Here is an 18317-nt window from a genome sequence, read left to right on the forward strand (position 1 = left end):
TATTTTTATATTTATATATATACACATACATATTTATAAAACATTAAAAAGAGCATTGGTGGTTCAAGCATTTATTTTCCCCCCTCCCCCATGGAAAGAAAAAAACAACAACAAAACAAAATAAAATTACACATTTAAAATTCAAAATGAGCTAGCAATGGCTTATAGTCCTAGTGTGCAATATGGATATTACAAAAGGCTAGAATCCTCCCTCATTGTCTTTTTTTTTAATTTTTGTTTTTTTAAAGTTGGTTTTTTTTTGCTACATTGGAAAATTTTTTTTTTAATTTTTTTTTCTTTATAAAATTCCTTCCACGCAGACTTTAATCCAGTTGAGTTTGTGGCTAGAATGAACAATCTAGTCAATGGTTTGTATTTAATTTTTTTGCTCTTCAGCAGTGAATGGTAGCAGAATCAGGAGGGTCCATCTCAAGGTTTATTATTGTTTGGTTTTTATCTTGTTTTGGACAAAACAGTTCCATTTCCTCTCTCCTCTTTCCTCTTCTTATAGAGCCAGTTGAATCTCCCTCTCTTTCTCTGGTCATTCTTTAGACAGTCCCACTGATATGAGAGCTTGGAATGACAAAGCACCTGCTCTGATGGGTGCTGGGCTGTCGAGGCCCTTGTTCAGAAAAGCACTTAAGCTCGGGCTTAAACCTGGGCCCACTCAGAGTCTTCTGCTTAAGAGTTTTGCTGAATTAAAGCCTGAACATGGCAGAATAAAAAGTTGGGTTCAGCTTTCTTTTGTTGTTGTTGCAAACAGAGACAGTGTACGAGTTCCAGGAACAGGACCGGGGGGAGGACGGGTCGGGCTGGCCGGGCCCCCGCCCTGCCGGGCCCTGCCCTGGGCCCCTGGGGAAAGAGCTCAGTTCCCTGCGCCAGCTCTGAGGTGACAGAGGAGGTGACAGAAGTCTGGGAGAAGGAGGGGGCCTGGGGGAGCAAAGGGTGTGCATAGATAAACACGGGCCCCTGGGGCACGCTCAGCCCCGCGGGGAGGACACGGCCCCGGCCGGGCCGGGCTGGGGAGCCTGCCCAGCACCGCCGGAGCCGGCGGACCCCTCTCAGCCCTCCCTCCAACACTGCTGCTCTCCCCGTGCGGACACCTCTCAGCCCTCCCTCCAACACTGCTGCTCTCCCCCTGCGGACACCTCTCAGCCCTCCCTCCAACACTGCTGCTCTCCCCCTGCGGGCAGTGGCCCAGCCTGTGCAGTTCGGTGACAGGAGACACTGTCACCGGGCAGGCTCCCCTCCCTGCGCCCTCCCGCGAGGGCTCCGTCACCCACAGACATCCTGCTGATTCTGGCCGTACAAAACCATCACATCTGCTCTGCGAGACGTGGCTTGTGTTCATCTAGGGATTCCTCCTGGAGCCCATCACCATACTATCTAAGTAGCTGAACACAGGGAAAACGTACAAGTACAGAACCTGCAGCAAATGCTAGTAAAGTAAAATCTTTTTGCCCCATCCTATTTTGAGAAATTCCAGGGCATCATTCCATCACTCTGCCCCAGGAACGTGAGCTTCATTCTATTCAAGAATGGGGTTGTGCTAGGAAACACACAGCTGAGGGTGGGGGATATACCAAACAAAACAAAAACAAACAAACAACAAAAAAAACCCCTATAAAAATAAAAGCCACACAAATAGCTGATAGAGGAAAAGAACTCCAAAGAATTAAATAAACTACAAACTAGTGATAATATTTCATTTGTTTTCATTTGTTTCATCTCTACAAAATTCAAGTTAGAGTTCATAATCGTGCAGGTCCGGTCAGTGCTGGGAGTGTGAAGTCAGCCTCAAACCACAGCATTAAGGCCCCCCCTCCCCTGCCACCCCTACAAACATACACTACCTTGAAAGAGAGAAAAAAAAGGGGGGGGAAAAAAAGAGAGAGAAAAAAAAAAAGAGAAAAAAAATTGCACACAATTAACCATATGTAAGGGCTATCCAGAAGGCAGGTGACACCTCCCCCTCCACCCCTTGGCATTGGTGGTTTCTCTTTTGTTCTATATATAGTAATAACCTTTACAGGAAAAATACTGTACAACTTTTTTTTTTCCTTTCCTTTTGAAACATTAGCTGAACATTCTGTCCCCACATTTACACAGCTGAGCTGCTTGTTTATAAATCAGACCTGATCTGCACCAGTTCCTTAGGGAAATAACAAAAAAAAAGCAACCTAAATTTCTTGAGGCCTTTATCTGTTCAGGGTGAAAAAAAATCCTGGGGATCCCTCAGAGCTGAAGTGCTCACGGAGCTGAGGAGGGGAGAGGGTGCCTGCATGGTATATAAAAAAAAAAAGAATTTTTATTTTTTTTTAAAAAAGGACAAAGCTCAGACTAATCTGGTATACTTTAAAACTGGCACCAAAGTAGCTATCAGAATTAATTCATACTAGTCCTTCTGGTGCCCTGGTGTGTGTAGATAAGCCCTTTCAGGCTCAGGCAAGGATTTGGGGTCAAACAGCTACTGTGGCACCTGCCAGAGTCCGGGACAGTGTCCTGTAGTGTGTGTTCCCAGGCCAGGCCAGGAAAAGACAGCAGGGAAGAGCCTGGAACAGGGAAAGCCCAGGCTGCTGGAGGGGCAGCAGCTGCTGCTGCAGTGCCCAGGCCCTCAGCCCTGCGAGTGGGAGAGGTCAGGGTGGCCCAGGGCTGCAGCACCTCCCCAGCGCCGGGCTGCACGGTCTGTCACTGCCGAGGCAGGAGCAGAGCAGGGCTGTCCCCTCCCCAGCCCAGAGCTGAGCAGGGCTGTCCCCTCCCCAGCCCAGAGCTGAGCAGGACGCCCCAGGGGGCTCCGGGCGTGCCCTGCCAGAGTCACCTGAGATCCGTGTCTGTCACACACTGGCGTGCCTGCAGCAGGGCCGGGATGGGACTGTCCTGCTCCCACTGCCTGGGCAGGGCAGGGCCCAGTCCCGAGGCTGCTGCAGTGACCAGGATGCTCCTGTGAGAGCTTGGTGCTCCCTGGGCTGCACCACGGGGCAGGGGCAGCTCACAGCCTCCTGAGATGGGGATACTGAAGCACCACAAAAACGCCTCACCTCCGCAGAGAGGAAGCACCTAGGGGTTGGGATGAGATGGAACTGGATGGCAGAGTAACCCCAGTCCTCCAGTGCGACAGACCCTTTAAACTGCCTGCTGTGTTCTTCCCAGGTTACTTCAGCTAAATCCCTACAGTCAGAACAGCAGGGATGAGGAGAGGTGTCCTACAGAGAAAGTGTAGACTGAGAAAGTTTTACAATATAAATAGCATTCAAAATTATTATCATTAACAGTAAAAAGGATCTGGAAGAACAGAGGAGTGTCCCATTCCCACCCCTGCTCATTCATTAACGCATCCTCATTTATGTGACAATAAATACCCACTCCCACCCTGGCTGTCTGATGCCATTTAATGCTGGAGAAAGAAGGGGGAAGGGTGGGGGGAGAGAGAGAGAGAGAGAGAGAGAGCACACTCCTCAACCCCTCCCCTTCCCACTGGCAAAAGCTGAGCTACTTGTCTTTGTGACACCAATTCCTGTAATTTTATATATGTGTGTGTGTGTGTACATTATATAGAGAGACACACACACAAATATATATTTCTAAAATTCATTACCTCTTGTTCCCACCCACCCCCCTCCAAGAAGTGGAGATTATTATTATTATCGTACAACTGAAAACATGGAAAAATAAAACCCAGAAAGAAAACTGGGGGGGATAGAGCCCCACCCATAAAAAAGGGTCCCCAGATGGGCACAGGCCCCACGCACCGTGCAGGGAGCAAGGAAAAGTAGTGGGTACCCTCAGGGTTCGTGTCCATATAAAGGGTATTTTTTGCTGCATCCTGCCCCCTTGTTCCGGGATCTGTAGAATGGAGTGATGCAGCACCAGTCCTGCTGCCAGCTGATCTCTTCTGGGGCCTGGGGAGGAGCAGGGGTTTCCTTCCTTCCTCTCTCTCATCTGTGGCACGGAGTTCATTTTTCATTTGCCATCCCCATCTTTGTTCTTGCCTTATACGGGGTCCTCTTAGTAAATCTGTGTAAGAGAAAAACCAAACCACTGCCGTTGCTGTCTCTAGGATTAAGGAGAAGCTGCTGGAGCAATGGTGGAGGCTGAGGCAGCAGCCGGAGCTGGAGCAGGGGCAGGAGCTTGGGCTGGAGTGAGGGCTGGCTCGCCCTGAGGCCTGGAAGCATCGCCATGGTCTGTGGAAGAAGCACCCTCCTCTGGTTCTCCATCTTCTTTAGCAGCCAGGCCTTCAGGGTCCGGCAGCGATTCTTCAGAATCTGTGTTCAGGTCTTCCTCCTCCTCATCCTCCTCATCATCGTCATCGTCATCCTCCTCTTCATCATCCTCCTCTTCTTCATTCATCTCCTCCTCATCGTCCTCTTCATCCTCTTGGGAAGAGTCATCCTCGTCCTCCACATCCCCAGAGCCCGCTGCCCCCGCGCTCCTCTCCGGCGGCGAGGCCCCGGCTCTGCTGGGGGATGGGCCCTCGGTGGCTTCTGCCTGCTTCTTGCTGAGGTCCAGGGAGTCACTGAGGCCCACGCCCGCCGCGTTCTGCAGGAAGAAGAGGGAGCTGTTGTTGTCAGTGCTGAGGTTGAGCGAACTGTCCAGGTTGATGGAAGAGTTCTGGATATCATAGTCAAGAGTGGAGTGGGCAAGGCCCTCGGGGCCAGGAGAGATGGCAGGCAGCTCCCCTCGCTCCTGCTTCTCGTGTTTGCGCTTGTGAGAGTCCATCTGAGACATCCCCACCACCGTGTGCTTGCAGCCGGGGTAGGTGCAGTGGAAGTGGGAGCATTTGAGTTTGTACTTGCAGTCAGGCACCTCGCAGTCCACGCTGGAGCTGAACTGGCAGAAGCCGGCGGCGCTGATGACGTCCTGCTTGCCGTGGTGCTTGCGGTGGGCCGTCACCTTGGTGCTGTCAGTGCAGCGGAAGCCGCAGCGCAGACAGTGGAAGTGTGTGCTATTGCCAGAGAACTGACAGTCTGGGAAGTTACAACTCAGTGAAGACTTGAAGCGTTTGAAGTCATCCAATACTAGGTTGTCAACACGGTCGTGGTGCTGGGCGTGCTTGTACATGTGGGTACGGCCGCAGAACTTGTAGCCACAGTTCTCCCGTGTGCAGTGGTAGTGGGTAACCTTGAGAGAGAACTGGCAGCTGGAGTCCTTGCAGTCCTCGTAGAGGTCATAGCGCCGAAATCCCTCCAGCATCATCCCTTCATCCAGCATCTTGCGTGAGGACGCGGTCTTGCGGCGCTTGCCAAATGGGGACATGTCCTCAATAATCCAGAAACGCTTTTTGGCCCCCGAGGCAGTTGGCATAGTGATGGTGTTCCCTGAGGAGAGAAAGCGCAGAGCGGTGTTGCTGACAGCCAGGTCTCTCCATCTCCCAGCCGTCCTGGCAAGCTCTGTGTTTGCCAAGACACAATGCTGCAACTGTTCCCACCCGCAGCTCGTCCCTCGAGCTCTCAGCCAGCCTGAACTCCAGGACTGTGGGCTAGCTGATGCCTGCTGGACATCACTTCCTCAGCTTTCAGCACATCCTGCCTTGCTCTTGATTGCTGCTCTGGAAAACCTGATCTAGTACAAATGTTAACTGTTGCTTCTCTGGTTTGCTACTTTCACAGTTTCTCTTGCTACTTAACCCAATCTCTAGTCCCATTTTCCTCAAATCAGAAGAGGGAGGAGCTAGCTTGTTCCAGTCCAAGGACTGAGATGTGTTACTGTAGTTCACTGGGGTGGTAAAAAGAGCTGCAGTGTGCTAAAAGCTTGTACGTGTGCACTGTTTTCCCCTATCCAGGCTCTTGCAATACACTACAATTGCCAAGGACAGGCAGGAAGTGAAGGAAGATCCCATGCGTGATTAAAACTGCAGCAGGGGGGGGTGTGGAAATTTATAGAAACAGGATGGACTTTGGCCAGGAGACTGCAACATCCCTCACTGTAATGAGCCTACATATTACAACGAGTGCACTTAGAAAGACAGATGGACAGATGTTCAATGGGGCTAATTCTCATCATCACTAGCCAGTGGACTCTGAGAGAAAATACCAGCTCTGCAACATTCTCTTGGGTCTCAAAAATTCCACTATGGCCCTAGTATAAATAAAGATCCCTCATCTATCTTCCACTTTGATTCACAGGGCCAGCATAACTGGCTAGTGCTCATGTCCCCTAGGATCACACTGACATCAAAGATGTGACCTCAATCTATCTATTAACTTTTTTCTTCTCTGCTTGCTGTTTCCAGAATCAACCCACAATCTCCACTATCAACATGCAGCACAGACAAGGTTGGAGGCAAGAATTTCTCACCAGGTGCAGAACTGTGAGTGTAATTAGAAATTATAGCTTGCAACCAACACAAACTTTTTTTTTTTTTTTTACTCTCTCCCTGCTGAAACTGTCATATCCTGGTCTGGGAGACTGAAGGGACAGTCAGCTGTGTAGCACTACTTCCTTTCTGGCAGGTGCACAGGTATTACAGGTGACGAGCCCTCAGTGACAACCCTTCAAGAGAAGGTGGTGACCACTGAAGGAAAGTTCCCACACTGCCTGTGGCAGTGGTGGCAGGAACCTCCTCTCCCACATGGCTGGGCCATACAGTTTGTGGGATAAGCAAAGAACAAAAGGTTTTTCTACACCATTTGTTACTGGCTCTCGTGCTCAGACACCAGCTCAAGTCATCCATGGTGAGACCATCTGAGTGACACGGTGGAAGCTGCATGCTAAGGCTGATTTAACCAGCTACCAGTGAAAGAATAACTTTCTGTCACTGGAGATTTGAAATTGGCAGGCTCTTAGCTACAGAATCTGTGACCAATTTGCTCTCTGCTCCCCCCTAAACATCTGGTATTGAAAATCCAGTTCTCCACTTCCAGTCAACTCATGTAAGTGCAGTGGTGCCTGGACAAGTCGCTGCTGTCCAGATTAACTCTTTTTAATAAAATTACAGCCAAACCATCAAGTTCCTTAGCTTTAATTAATTAATGCCCATAATGTCTGTCTTTGGATGGGAATATGGGATAACCCATCTTAAAGAGAAGAGACTCTGGATGGGAAATATATAGAATTTAATTTTTGCCTGTTTAAAACTCTGTGTCTACACAGCTTTTAAAATAGTGCAAATGGATGTGCTTAAAACTTTAGTTGAAAACCAATTCTGTTTCCTCATCCAGGTAAAGTTTTGGAGTAAGGGCATAATGAAGAGACATGACACCTTGGTGCACTCTCCTCTTTTGCCAAAGTTCAGTGTCTGTGAACAGGCAGTTCACCCTGTGAAAGGTTGCAAGCCTCAATGGATGTGATTGCCACCAAATCTCAATGGTAAGTGTTTTCCATAAGGTTATTTCTTTACCAATAATAATGTCAGCATTCACCAAACTATACCACGGTAAAAACAAAAGACACTTAAAAATATTTGATTAGAGGAAGCACAGCACAAGGTTAAAAATGTTTCAGGCTGCATGCAGTTCAGTTAAACAAGAAGCAAAGATAGAGTTTCTTGTGAATTTTGTTATTTGACACACACTCCTCTGGACAAGGCAAGGATCCTTCTCCTGCCAAGTCTCTTGAGAAAAACCTATGAACTGGAGTTGGAAAGCTGTGAAGTTGGTCCTCCAGCCAAACTCCCAACCTTTGACCTTGGATTTACACATTACTGAAACTGGCAGGAAGAATGACTGGGACATTTGAAGGCTGCCAGAAGCCTCATAAGTGTGAACTTTAGGCACAAAGATGTCCTTAATTAACTAGAAAAGAGCTAGGAGTTGAGAAAAGAAGCCAAAAATGAGACACACCCTAAAAGCCATTCCCAGATGGAATGAGAATACCCAGCCTGAGACATCTCTGATCTTAGTCACATATGGGAATCACAGCAGCCTAAAACTGAAATCTATCTGTATTTTCTGCAGCTGATTAGAGCCTTGATAAATAACGAGTGTGAGAAACAGCTCAACCTGTCTGACAATGTCATCATGTGACACTGCCTGTGCTTCACTCCTCATCCTGGGAAGGCACCCCTGAACTTTGTGGCTTCATGTGAAGTTTGCAAGATCAGTTGAAACACAGGACCCAGGTACCTCATCAGACATCCCCCTGTGCAGCACACTATGGCAGGCACTGGCTTGGGTGGCCTGGAAGAGCCAACCAGGAAGTCCAAGTCCCATTTATGCCACGTGAGCAAAAGTTTGCTCTGTCGCCACTTTGAGGTTACCAAGACACTGAAAATGCACGTTGACTGTGGATTTTGTTAGGTTTTTCTCACAGTTAGGAGCTGGTGGCAATTGCTCTCAGCTATTCATCCAAATGTCTATGAATGATTGGCTGTGGTTTGTTTCCCCTTGGCTGTGGTTACTGTGTCAGCAAGGAAAAGGAGCAGGCATGGATGGGCCCTTGGCTAAGGCACAGAGTGACCCTTGCTGCTCCACCCACCCAAAGGTGCAGAGCAAAACCATGGGCAGGGTGAGTGGGGACAGAGCTGGGCACAGGACATGGAGAGAAAGCAAAGAAGTGTTACCTGCTGCATCCTGCACTAAGGGAACGTCACTTTTTACTGGAGTTGGAGTGGCAATGATGGGCGAGAACCCAGCGGTGCTGGCGGCAGGCATGACAATGCCTCTGCTGGCTCCCAGAGTGGCACTGAGCAGGGAGTACGAGAGACAAGATGGAGAGAAGAGGTAGGGGAGGGTGGGGAGGGGAGACCTAAGCAGGGCTTGTGAGAAAGATGGAGGCAGAGATGGTGGTGGAGGTTGTGGTGCAGTGTGGGTTGCATCATCGGCAGCAGCAGTAGCAGTAGAAGGAACCAGGCAGCCTGGAGAATGTGGAGAGAAAAAAAAGCAGAAAAAAAAGAAAAAAAAGAAAAGAAAAGAAAAAACAATAAAACAAAACAAAACCAAACAAAAAAAATCAAAAACAAGAAACAAAAGAACTGAAATGAGAACCCAAGAGCAGAAGCAATATGATGAAAATGGAAAATACATTCACAAATGTATGAAACAGAACTGCAACAGAGAAGAAACAGAAGGTGAGGAATTGACAGCACCAGGAAGAGGAGAGTTGTCTCTGCAGGAGGTAAGGTGGCTTTATGGAAGAGACAAAGGATTTCAGGCAGGAATTCTGGATTCATTTGGTCATTCTGGTCCTTGTTCACCTTTAGGGTTGCTGCCTGCTTCAGTTACCAGCTGTAAGGGTGGTACTTGGGGCAGGTGGAGCTGCTTCCTACCTGGAGAGCAGTGGGGGGCATTTCCTAGCACTTGGGCCACAGAAGAATGTGCCAGGAACCACTGTCCCACCAGAACCCTCTGGAGGTGCCATAATGTCGTGGGGCCAGTGCCATGACCCAGCAGTGCTCCTACAACGTGGCTGCTGTGATGGCCTTGACCTGGGGGTGGGGGGAAGAAAACTGGGAAAATGTGTATGGAATTAAAGCAAACTGAGGCAGCCTATGCAGAATATCCCACTAAACCCTGGGAAGGTACAGCTGAGAGATCCCTGGTGATCACTGCATGATGGCAGAATTCCTACCAGGTGTCTGACTCCTGACAAGCTGCCCCTGTGATGCAGGGCAGGGGGAGATGGCTCTGCATGATCCTGGCAAACAGGGCAGGAACTTACTTTCCAAAAGAGGGGATGAAGGGGGTCTGCTCCATGCAACTGCACAAAGTGGAACAAGAGTTTTTGGGTGAGGAAGGGAGCCCAGTGAGCTGCTTTTAGATGTTGCTTTCTGAAGATGTGCTAGGTTTGGTTTTATCTCCTGTGTATGTCAATCTGCTGTTGTACTTCACCAGTACAATAAAGTGTCTGACTTTGGATTCTGCTTGAGGAAATACAAAGAGGTACCAGAGAAAATTCCAAGTGCAGAAGGAGCCCACAGCTCTTGTTTTCCATTTTTTTTTTTTTTTAAGTCAACTATTAAAATATACCCAATGCCAAGACCCAGGATAAAAACCTCTCTTCATGGGAGGAAAAATGTGTGCTGCTAAGTTCCTGGATTCTTGAGGTGTATATTTTGATGGACCTCTTCTCTCAGGTGCTGGAGAGAGCTGGGTTAGTGTGAGGTTGGCACAGTGTGTATTTTAAGGTGCAACTGTCCCTTGGCCTCTTTTTATGAGTTTATCTCCCAGGAGAGCAGGCAACTGATGATCCATTCCACACACACCCTTCTCCCTTACCTGCTGATGTACTTTCATTGCCCACTGGAGTGCTGGAGCAGCTGCGGTCCATATTGGAGGATTCAGAGGAGATACCCCCAGGGCTACAGCCAGTGTAATCCATGTACTCTTCTGTTTCAGTGTCCATCATGCTCGGGGGTCCCTGAAAGGAAGCTGGGGTTCCTGATGAGGCTGGGCTGGGTGCCATGCTGCCAACCTGGGGGAGATTTTCATTTCTTGGAGTGTGGCCAATAACCTGCAGCAGGAGAACAAGACGGGGACTTTCACACCAAAAGCAAGACACCAGGACCAAAACCATCTGTCTGCACGTTTATCTCCCTCTGCACAGTTCATGGGGGACAGCTGGCACGTGCTTGTGAGTGGAACCCGTGGCACTGGGGCCAGGAGCATGACTCCTCCTGCACTAGGAGCTCAGAGCATTAAACTGGCACGGGCATCCTGGTATGTGAATTGTGCTGCACTCAGGAGCTGGGAGTGTTAATCTTGGCACCAGCATCCTGGTGTGTGGATTCTGATATGTTCCCCAAGAGGAGGTGTTAATGTTGGCATTGCCCCCTCACCCTGTGGGTCCTGCTGCAGTCAGATGCTGGAACCATGCCTGAATTCAGTGGTGAGCCCCTGAAAGATGGAGGTTAAACACAGCATTTTCTGCCCAGCGTGTACTAGAATTCTAAGGGCTAGACTCAGCATGTGCTAGAAGAGTAGTGAAGACAAATTTTTTGTTAAATCTTCCTGATTCTTGTACCTAAACTTTTTATTAGAGACCAAAAGCTGCCACAATAGCAACACCAGTTCCTTAGCATCTGTGAACTCATTAAATCCAACAGCACTAGACTTGAACAGTTCACTTATTGACAGCAGTTAATAACTAACAGGGACCTCTTATTCCCATGCTGTGGAATGAAAGAGGGTTCTCATCTTGCTTCTACAGATGGTCTCTTTTGATTTCCATATACCAGATGATGTTCTTAGGGTCAGATCAGCCACAGGCATTTAAATAAAGACAGCTTGTTTCATCTACCAAGTCAATGGCAGCTGAAATAACTAAAGAATAAGAACAAGTGAGAGGTGGCAGAGATGCTGTCCTTTGGAGCAGCAGCTCAGTGCTGCAGCTGAAACTCTTCCATTCCAGACCTAATCTGCTCTCTGTCTTAGTAAAGCAGCAATTGCATCACTCTGCTACTTCCTGAGAGAGGAGAGGGAATGCCCCAACTAAATCCACATCAATAAGGGAAGAGAAATTTCAAGATTGGTATTTCTTCCATCCTAGGTGAATTCTTTATATGTAACAGGAAATATCTGCTTTAACCAGCACATGCAATTCTTCCATATACTAAGCACATTAATTTTAATAAGCCAAGTGTATATATTGAAAGAGCTGGGAGAGAGTGCAAGTTATAAATATGAGTATTTTAGTGTTATCCTTCTCAATATTTTTCTACAAAATTTACAAGGAAAAGCTGTTTGCAGTAAGCAATGCTTTGCAATCAATGCTTCATCATCTTGACTCATCTTGTGTAAGTTCAGCCAGGTAAAGCTCCCTTGGGTGTACTCCCACTGCCCAGCAGCATCCCCCAGTGCAGACACACATCCCTCAGAGTCTGGGTACAAGTGTCTTGGCACTGCATCAGCTCTGCAACCCAAGGGGCCAACACTGCCCGTGGATCTACAGCTTCAACAACAAGGAGTTACCTGAGTAGGAACACGATCAAAGTTCTTCCCCAGCATCCTTCTCATGTGCTTCCTGGCATGGGATGTCATTTGGTGCTTGAGCAGGAAGGAGAACTGGCAGCCCTCTCGGATGCAGTGGAAGTGGCTGTTCACCTGGTTGTATTTGCAACCTGCAGACACAAACCCCAAATTTAAGTTGCACATGAAGGTTCCGAGAGAGAGCAGGACCAGAGGGAAGATGATTGGACAGAACATTATCAGTGGTCATGGGTTATTCAGGAACAGTCTTGAATGGAAAAAAACCAAACTCACAATCTACTGCCTGCTGAGCAACTGCAAGAGAGGATTACAGTGTACAGAGATCCAAGACCTCAGCCTAGTCCCATCCTGCTTTGTGCCATTATAAAGGAAGGAACATTGCCATTACATCTGGGAGTGCCTAATGCTCTTCAGTCTTAGCTAGTGCCTTTTCTTTTAAAACAAGAAAACCAGGACATTTAGCTGTATCATAGAAGCTACAATCAAAATACACGCTCATAATTAGATTAGAAATGATAAGTTCTTTTTTTTCCCTCCCTCTAACTGTGCTCTCAGAAAAGCAGTCTCATATCACCTCTAGCTCTGGACAGTGTGTGTGCTCTGGTCAGACAGGAATGAGCCAAGAAGTGTTTATTGCCACTCCAAAACTGTTGTGTAATAGGGGTAGCTTCTGAACAACAAGCAATTCCTACGGGCTCTGGCACACAGCACTTCACACATTCTGCTCCTTGTGGCCACAGCCACGCGTGCCAGGCGAGCACAAACCATGAAGGGACAATCCCAAACAGCCATACTGTCCAGCTGATAAATAGTGGCTTGTCATAGTTCAAACACAGCTAAATCAGTGATCAGGATCTGCTGTTTCCCATCCTCCCTTGGTCATATGCACAGAGGCAGAGACCTACAGACAGGCTCATTTTTACTTATCTATCTACATCCATCCACCTTTACTTATATATGTATGTTTCACCTCTCTCTCCCCAACCATATACACTTACATAATCATACACACAGAAACATACATTGAAGATATCTATCATGTGTGTTTCTTCAGAAACATTCACAGCCCTTAAAACAGGCCAGTGCTTTCTGCACCTGCTATCTATAAATACACAACATAAACCCCAGGGATGTACACATGCAGAATTGAGTCCACATGTTGCTAAAACCATACACACCCACACCATCCCACCAAGCTACCTCTATCTATGCAGGCAAATGCAGGGTACTGGCTAAGTGTGTGTCTACTGCACAGCAGAGCCAGCCCACAGATGTACACAGTGCTGGATGCATGTACCCCATGTACCCATCCCTCCCTTTGCTGACACATGCAAGGGCTGCAGCTGCCTCACTGCCAAACAGCTCCTGACTCCCCCAGCTCCTGTGGAGCTGACAGCCAGTGCTTCATGGGCAGGCCAGGAGCGTGTTTGTTCAGGTCCCACCTCCCCCAGCCCGCCCAGCCTCCCCATCCCTGTGCTCTGGGACTGGGAACAAGCAGTGCTGCAGGACTGGAACGCTCTCACGAGGGGCAGGTGAGGGCTCGCCTGTGGCCAGGGCATCCCTGGGGGCTGCTGTCACGTAGCACTGTCCCACTCTGTCTAGCTCCTGCCATCACCTGAAACAGCAAAGGTGAGTAATCAACAGCAACTGCTAGATCTGCTGCCATGTGTACACAGGACCTAGGCAGGCACTGGCTGGGTGTGCTGACACCTATTACCCTGGTTACCACAAACAAACTTCCATTTGGATACAAATTCCTGATGTATTCAAAGCTGAAAAGTTTTGCTCTGGCTACTGTGACTGTTTTCCTGCAGTGGAAAGGAACACCCTGAGGTGTTATTCTGTTATTCTGAATCTTGTTTGGCTCCAGCCTTTGTTCCAACCAGAACTGGTAGGGAAGATTGGGTCTGTGACATTGCCAAACCACAATGAGAAGATTTAAGTGAATCCCAGGCAGTTCAGGACAGAGTTGTCTTTAGGAATTCCCATTCAGAGTCCTGGATTTCAGCTCCAGGTACCTCCACAGGAATCCATTATATTTTTGTTTGTACCAGCTTTACACTGGAGGCACTTGGTTTTAATAACTGCTGCAGTGCTGCTGATTGTTCTGGCAAGTGAGCCAGCCCCAGTCTGAGCCCGTGCCACATCCAGGTGTTTCCTCAGTCCCTGCTCTGGGGGGCTGCCCTCAGAACACTGTATGCCCTGGGCTCACAGGGGCTGTGGAGAATGGGTTTGGAGAGAAGAGAGAAGCCTATTACATGTTCTTGTCCATCTCTCTCTCATTATGTGCCATTTGACTTTCAATATGCTGCACTAGCATTGGTTAAGAAAAAAAAATCCTCCTAAGAGCACCCTTAAATTTCACCCAACATATGCAGCAGGTCCAAAAGACTACAAAGTATAAAAAACAAACACACACACACACACACACACACACAGACACACAGACACACACACACACACACACACACACACAAATATGCTTTGACAATTAGATAAAAAGAAGAAAAAAGAGGAAGATGTATGTCCAGACAAATTTATATATACAATTCTGTATACCAGAGTTCCCATTCATTTACCTTGAGTCTATTTGTGAAAACATGCTTCAACCAGACAGACCAGGAACTGCTTCATGTTTTGTTGCCTTTCTTGTTTAGTGATTTAATGACCAAATATCTCTTAAGCTTAACTTGCAGGTTCTAACTTATGGCATTCTTGGCCTGGACATGGGACACACACATGAGAAACGGAACAAAACTCACCTAGTCTGCCACATTCTTCCCGCTTGGTAAAATACTTGAAGCCGTTGGCTGCCCTTCTCTCTGCCTTCTCATGCTTTTTCACGTGCCAGGGCAGCTTGGTGGTGATGTTGGTCACGAAGTAGCAGCCAGGACGCAGACAGTGGTAATGCCCTCGCATGCGGAATTCACAGTGCTAGAGGGGGCACACAGGCATGGTCTAAACAAACACACTCTCAACTGCCTGCTGCTAATGGTGTCCCTTCTGATGTGTCAGAGGGGCCTGCACTGATACTCCACATCCCATTTTATCTTCCACAACCTGCCATGCACCTTCCTCCCTCTCGTGTCTTTTTACATTGCTGTCGTGTACTCTGTAATACACTGTTCTATGCTGAGATACTTCAAAGCTTACTCATGGCTTTCCCTGGATTCATCACAGATTGTTATTCTACTGCATCTTGTGTCTCTCAGATTATTCTCATTCCCTTGTCCATTTCACCCAAGTCAAAAATACACAAAAGCATCTTGATTTCCCATTTGATAAAAACCAAATGTTTTTCCAGATCATGTAAATATGACTTCCATGGTTCTGCAGTAATGCCAAGAAAGCCACACACAGCCTCATTTCCTGCTGGAGAGTCAGTCTACCTGACCCTTCATCTCCCTCTCCCCAGTCCTGCCAGAACACTACTCTGGAATGGCACTTACCTGGTTTGGACAGAGACACTGCAGGGAGTAGTAAGCAAACTGGTCTCTCACATTCACCAGATTATTGTTGGGGTTGATGTGGTCCAGGCAGTGGGATTCTGCTTTGCCAGAGGTTTTGCACACATATTTGCAGTTCCCAAAGAGACAGTGGAAGTGGAATTTGTTGGCATACTTGCAGTCTGTTGCCAAGCAGGGATCACTGGAATACATCCAAAACCCAATCATCACCTTCACTCATTTCACACATTTGTTTCTTTGCCAAGATTTAATTCAAGGGGAGCCCAGCTGAAGCCTCTGTTCCAAACATGGCCCACAGATTTCCCAAAGCCACCTTCCTCTTGAGGGAAATTGAGGCTGGCAACACCACTACAACTCCACCCAACTACTGCACTTTCTTGGTTAGGATTATTAGAACACAGCAGTGCACAGTGGGTTCTGTAGTCTTTGAGGGACAGCCTTCCAATTTAGAGTTCAAAGGAAACACAACTCTTGAGCGTGGGCATTGCAGGATGCCAGGGCTTCCCCTGATCTGACAAAACCAGCACTGCCCCTGTCATCACTTCATGGGTTTGGTGCCTTCCACCCACCACTCAGTGCATGAATTTCTGGCCCAATAACCCTTCATTGTCAAGCATACTGCAAAGGTACCTGCAATTCTGCACAGCTCTTGCAAGGGATAAAACAGGGATCAGTGATAAATAGATCACCAGGTTTATTTATCTTCAAAACTCGTGCATAAAAGTGCTCTCAGATGCGCTCAAAAACCTTAAAGTATTTCCTAGACTTCACAGAAGTAATTTTTCTGTGAAGTCAAGCCCCAGAGTACTTCCTGGGCAGGTTGCTCAGTGGGTGAACAGAAGTGTAGTATTGCAGCTCTGAGGAAAGGTTGGCTGGGGAGGATAGAAGGAGGCAAATAGTAGCTAAAACTTACTTCTCCTGGAACTGAAGAAATCCAGGTTTGACCTGAGGCTTGGCATTCTCCAGGGAAGTCGTTGCCAAGGGTGAAGCTGCCAGGTTAGGCACTGATGCTGGGATCTGAGGCATCTGGGGTATGGCTGAAGCCAGCTGCTTCCAAGCAAGTAGTGTGGGAGCAGAGGGCATAGCAGCTGGATTTGGAGTGGGCACGTCAAGGGCAGGAGCACTGGCCATGGTGGCAGAAGCAGCAGATGGTGATGAAGGGGCCAGTGAAGCCTTATTCTCAGTAGCAGTTGAGAAGGGAGACTCAGAGTTGCTTTTCACAGTTCCACCTTCAGTTCGGAAGTGAAAACTGCAAAACAGGATACTAATTCAGACAAAAATTCTTGACCATTTAATGTAATTTGATTAAACACCAACAAGAATGTGGCAGGAGCCTGTAAACAATTTGGTGTGGATAAATCCTAAAAGGGGCTCTGCAGACTTTAAAGTAAGATTTAGGGCCATCCTAAATCATCTATGAAGAGAAGGGAAATCATTAGGATGGGTGGAGACAGGTGCCAAACCATGTTAAAATAGAGAAACCCCAGAATCACTGCAGTCACTGAGATCAGCTGTGGGGCAGCTTCCCAGGGCTGCTGGGAGAAGCCAGACATTTCCTGCTCACAGGGAAGCATGCAACAGGACAGACCAACCATGCTAGCAGATCTGTCTTAAAATTTGCAACATCTCCTTCCCTACAACCCCTTCACAGACTCAGGCAAATGAATGGCCACTGGAGGCCTTACTCATTCTTTACTTGGACATTCCATTGCCTTTAAAAGGAACCTGGGGTGGTCTTGAACTGTGGTGTGCACTGCAGAGCTTTCCCTGCCTCCTGCTCTCCCACTCACTTGGCATGCTTGATGGCTCCATCCAGGGTGCTGAAGAGGGCTCCACACTCCTCCACCACACAGTGGAAATGCACCTTATGGAGGAAGTCACACTGGGCATCACAGAAATCCTTGGTGCCAAACCTGGCCAAAACAAACAAGCAGACATCTCAGGGAAGGCCCCAGGAGAGCACTGGAGTTGGAACAGACATTATTTCTGTATTTTTCAACTCGAATAGCATTCTCACAAACAACAGTAATTCTAGATCCAGAATCCACCCCTGGATAGGAGGGTGTCTCTCAGATGGGAGAGATGAAGCATCCTCTAAGCAGCAATTACAGCCTGGACTGCAGAAATACTGTACAGCACCATCCCTGATGTACAGAACAACAACTCTGCCATGCAAACCCCAGAGCAAAACCCACCACGTTATCCAAGATGTGTCTTGTGTTATCTTGGAGCAAATGGCCAAGAGGGCAAAACCAGCTCAGTGTGGTGTCACTGCTCACCCACTGCTGAGATTCTCTGGACTTCTTAAGTGCAGCACAAATACCTGTGATTTCAGAAAACTCCAGAATCACAGGGAATCAAGAAAACAAGTAAGAAACACTGGCAGGAAGGATTTGAAACTTAACAAGGGAATCTTGCATAATTAAGGTACAACAAACTACAGTTGCTCTGATGAGCAGGAAAGCAAGAAACAAACAGCAGCCTGTATGCTCCCAGGAGGGACCTCTCACCAATGGGAGGGTAAAGGAAAGAGAAAAAACTTGTACTGGAGAAGGAAGGTCTGTGGATATACAACGTGTGCTGTCAGTTATGGCTTGCAGGGAGAAGAGGAAGGAAAGTAATTGTGGGGTAAGAGAGAAGAAACCACGTCACTGCAAACTAAAGGGGCTGTTTCATCAGAGACAAGAAGTGTGGAGCCTAGAAAGAAGGCCTCCCACAAAAAGGGAGGTGATCAATCAAAAATGGCTGCATTATAAAATTTGCTTTGGATGAGAAAACTAAAGACAAAGCAGAGAATTTGGGATGGGACTCATTCGAAAAATACAAATCCGTCAGTCTGGATGATGTATGTCCTGAAGTGCAATGGAAATTAACTCCCAAACTGATTACATTACCATTTGCTGGTTTTTAAGCCACAGAGAAGTGGGAGGTACTACATAAGTGGAAAAAAAAAAAAATTAAACAGTCAAGGTACTGGTTTTTTGAGGGG

The 18317-nt window shown here is 47.7% G+C and overlaps 1 protein-coding gene across 8 annotated transcripts in view; it reads right to left on the reverse strand.

Moving 5' to 3' along the window:
• Positions 1-252: 252 nt before the first annotated feature.
• CASZ1 (castor zinc finger 1) overlaps positions 253-18317 on the reverse strand; it is a 196890-nt gene continuing 178825 nt past the window's right edge. For all 8 annotated transcript variants that reach the window (XM_059866819.1, XM_059866824.1, XM_059866820.1 and 5 more), the window contains 7 exons: positions 17119-17241; positions 16242-16577; positions 15311-15509; positions 14624-14795; positions 11844-11992; positions 10152-10386; positions 253-5315 (listed from right to left, as the gene is read on the reverse strand). In XM_059866819.1, coding sequence (XP_059722802.1) covers positions 4060-5315; positions 10152-10386; positions 11844-11992; positions 14624-14795; positions 15311-15509; positions 16242-16577; positions 17119-17241 — 2470 coding nt within the window. In that variant the 3' untranslated portion in view covers positions 253-4059. The remainder of the gene's footprint in view (positions 5316-10151; positions 10387-11843; positions 11993-14623; positions 14796-15310; positions 15510-16241; positions 16578-17118; positions 17242-18317) is intronic.

The sequence above is a fragment of the Haemorhous mexicanus genome, chromosome 23, assembly GCF_027477595.1.
Source record: "Haemorhous mexicanus isolate bHaeMex1 chromosome 23, bHaeMex1.pri, whole genome shotgun sequence".
In the NCBI taxonomy this organism is placed as follows: Eukaryota; Metazoa; Chordata; class Aves; order Passeriformes; family Fringillidae; genus Haemorhous; species Haemorhous mexicanus.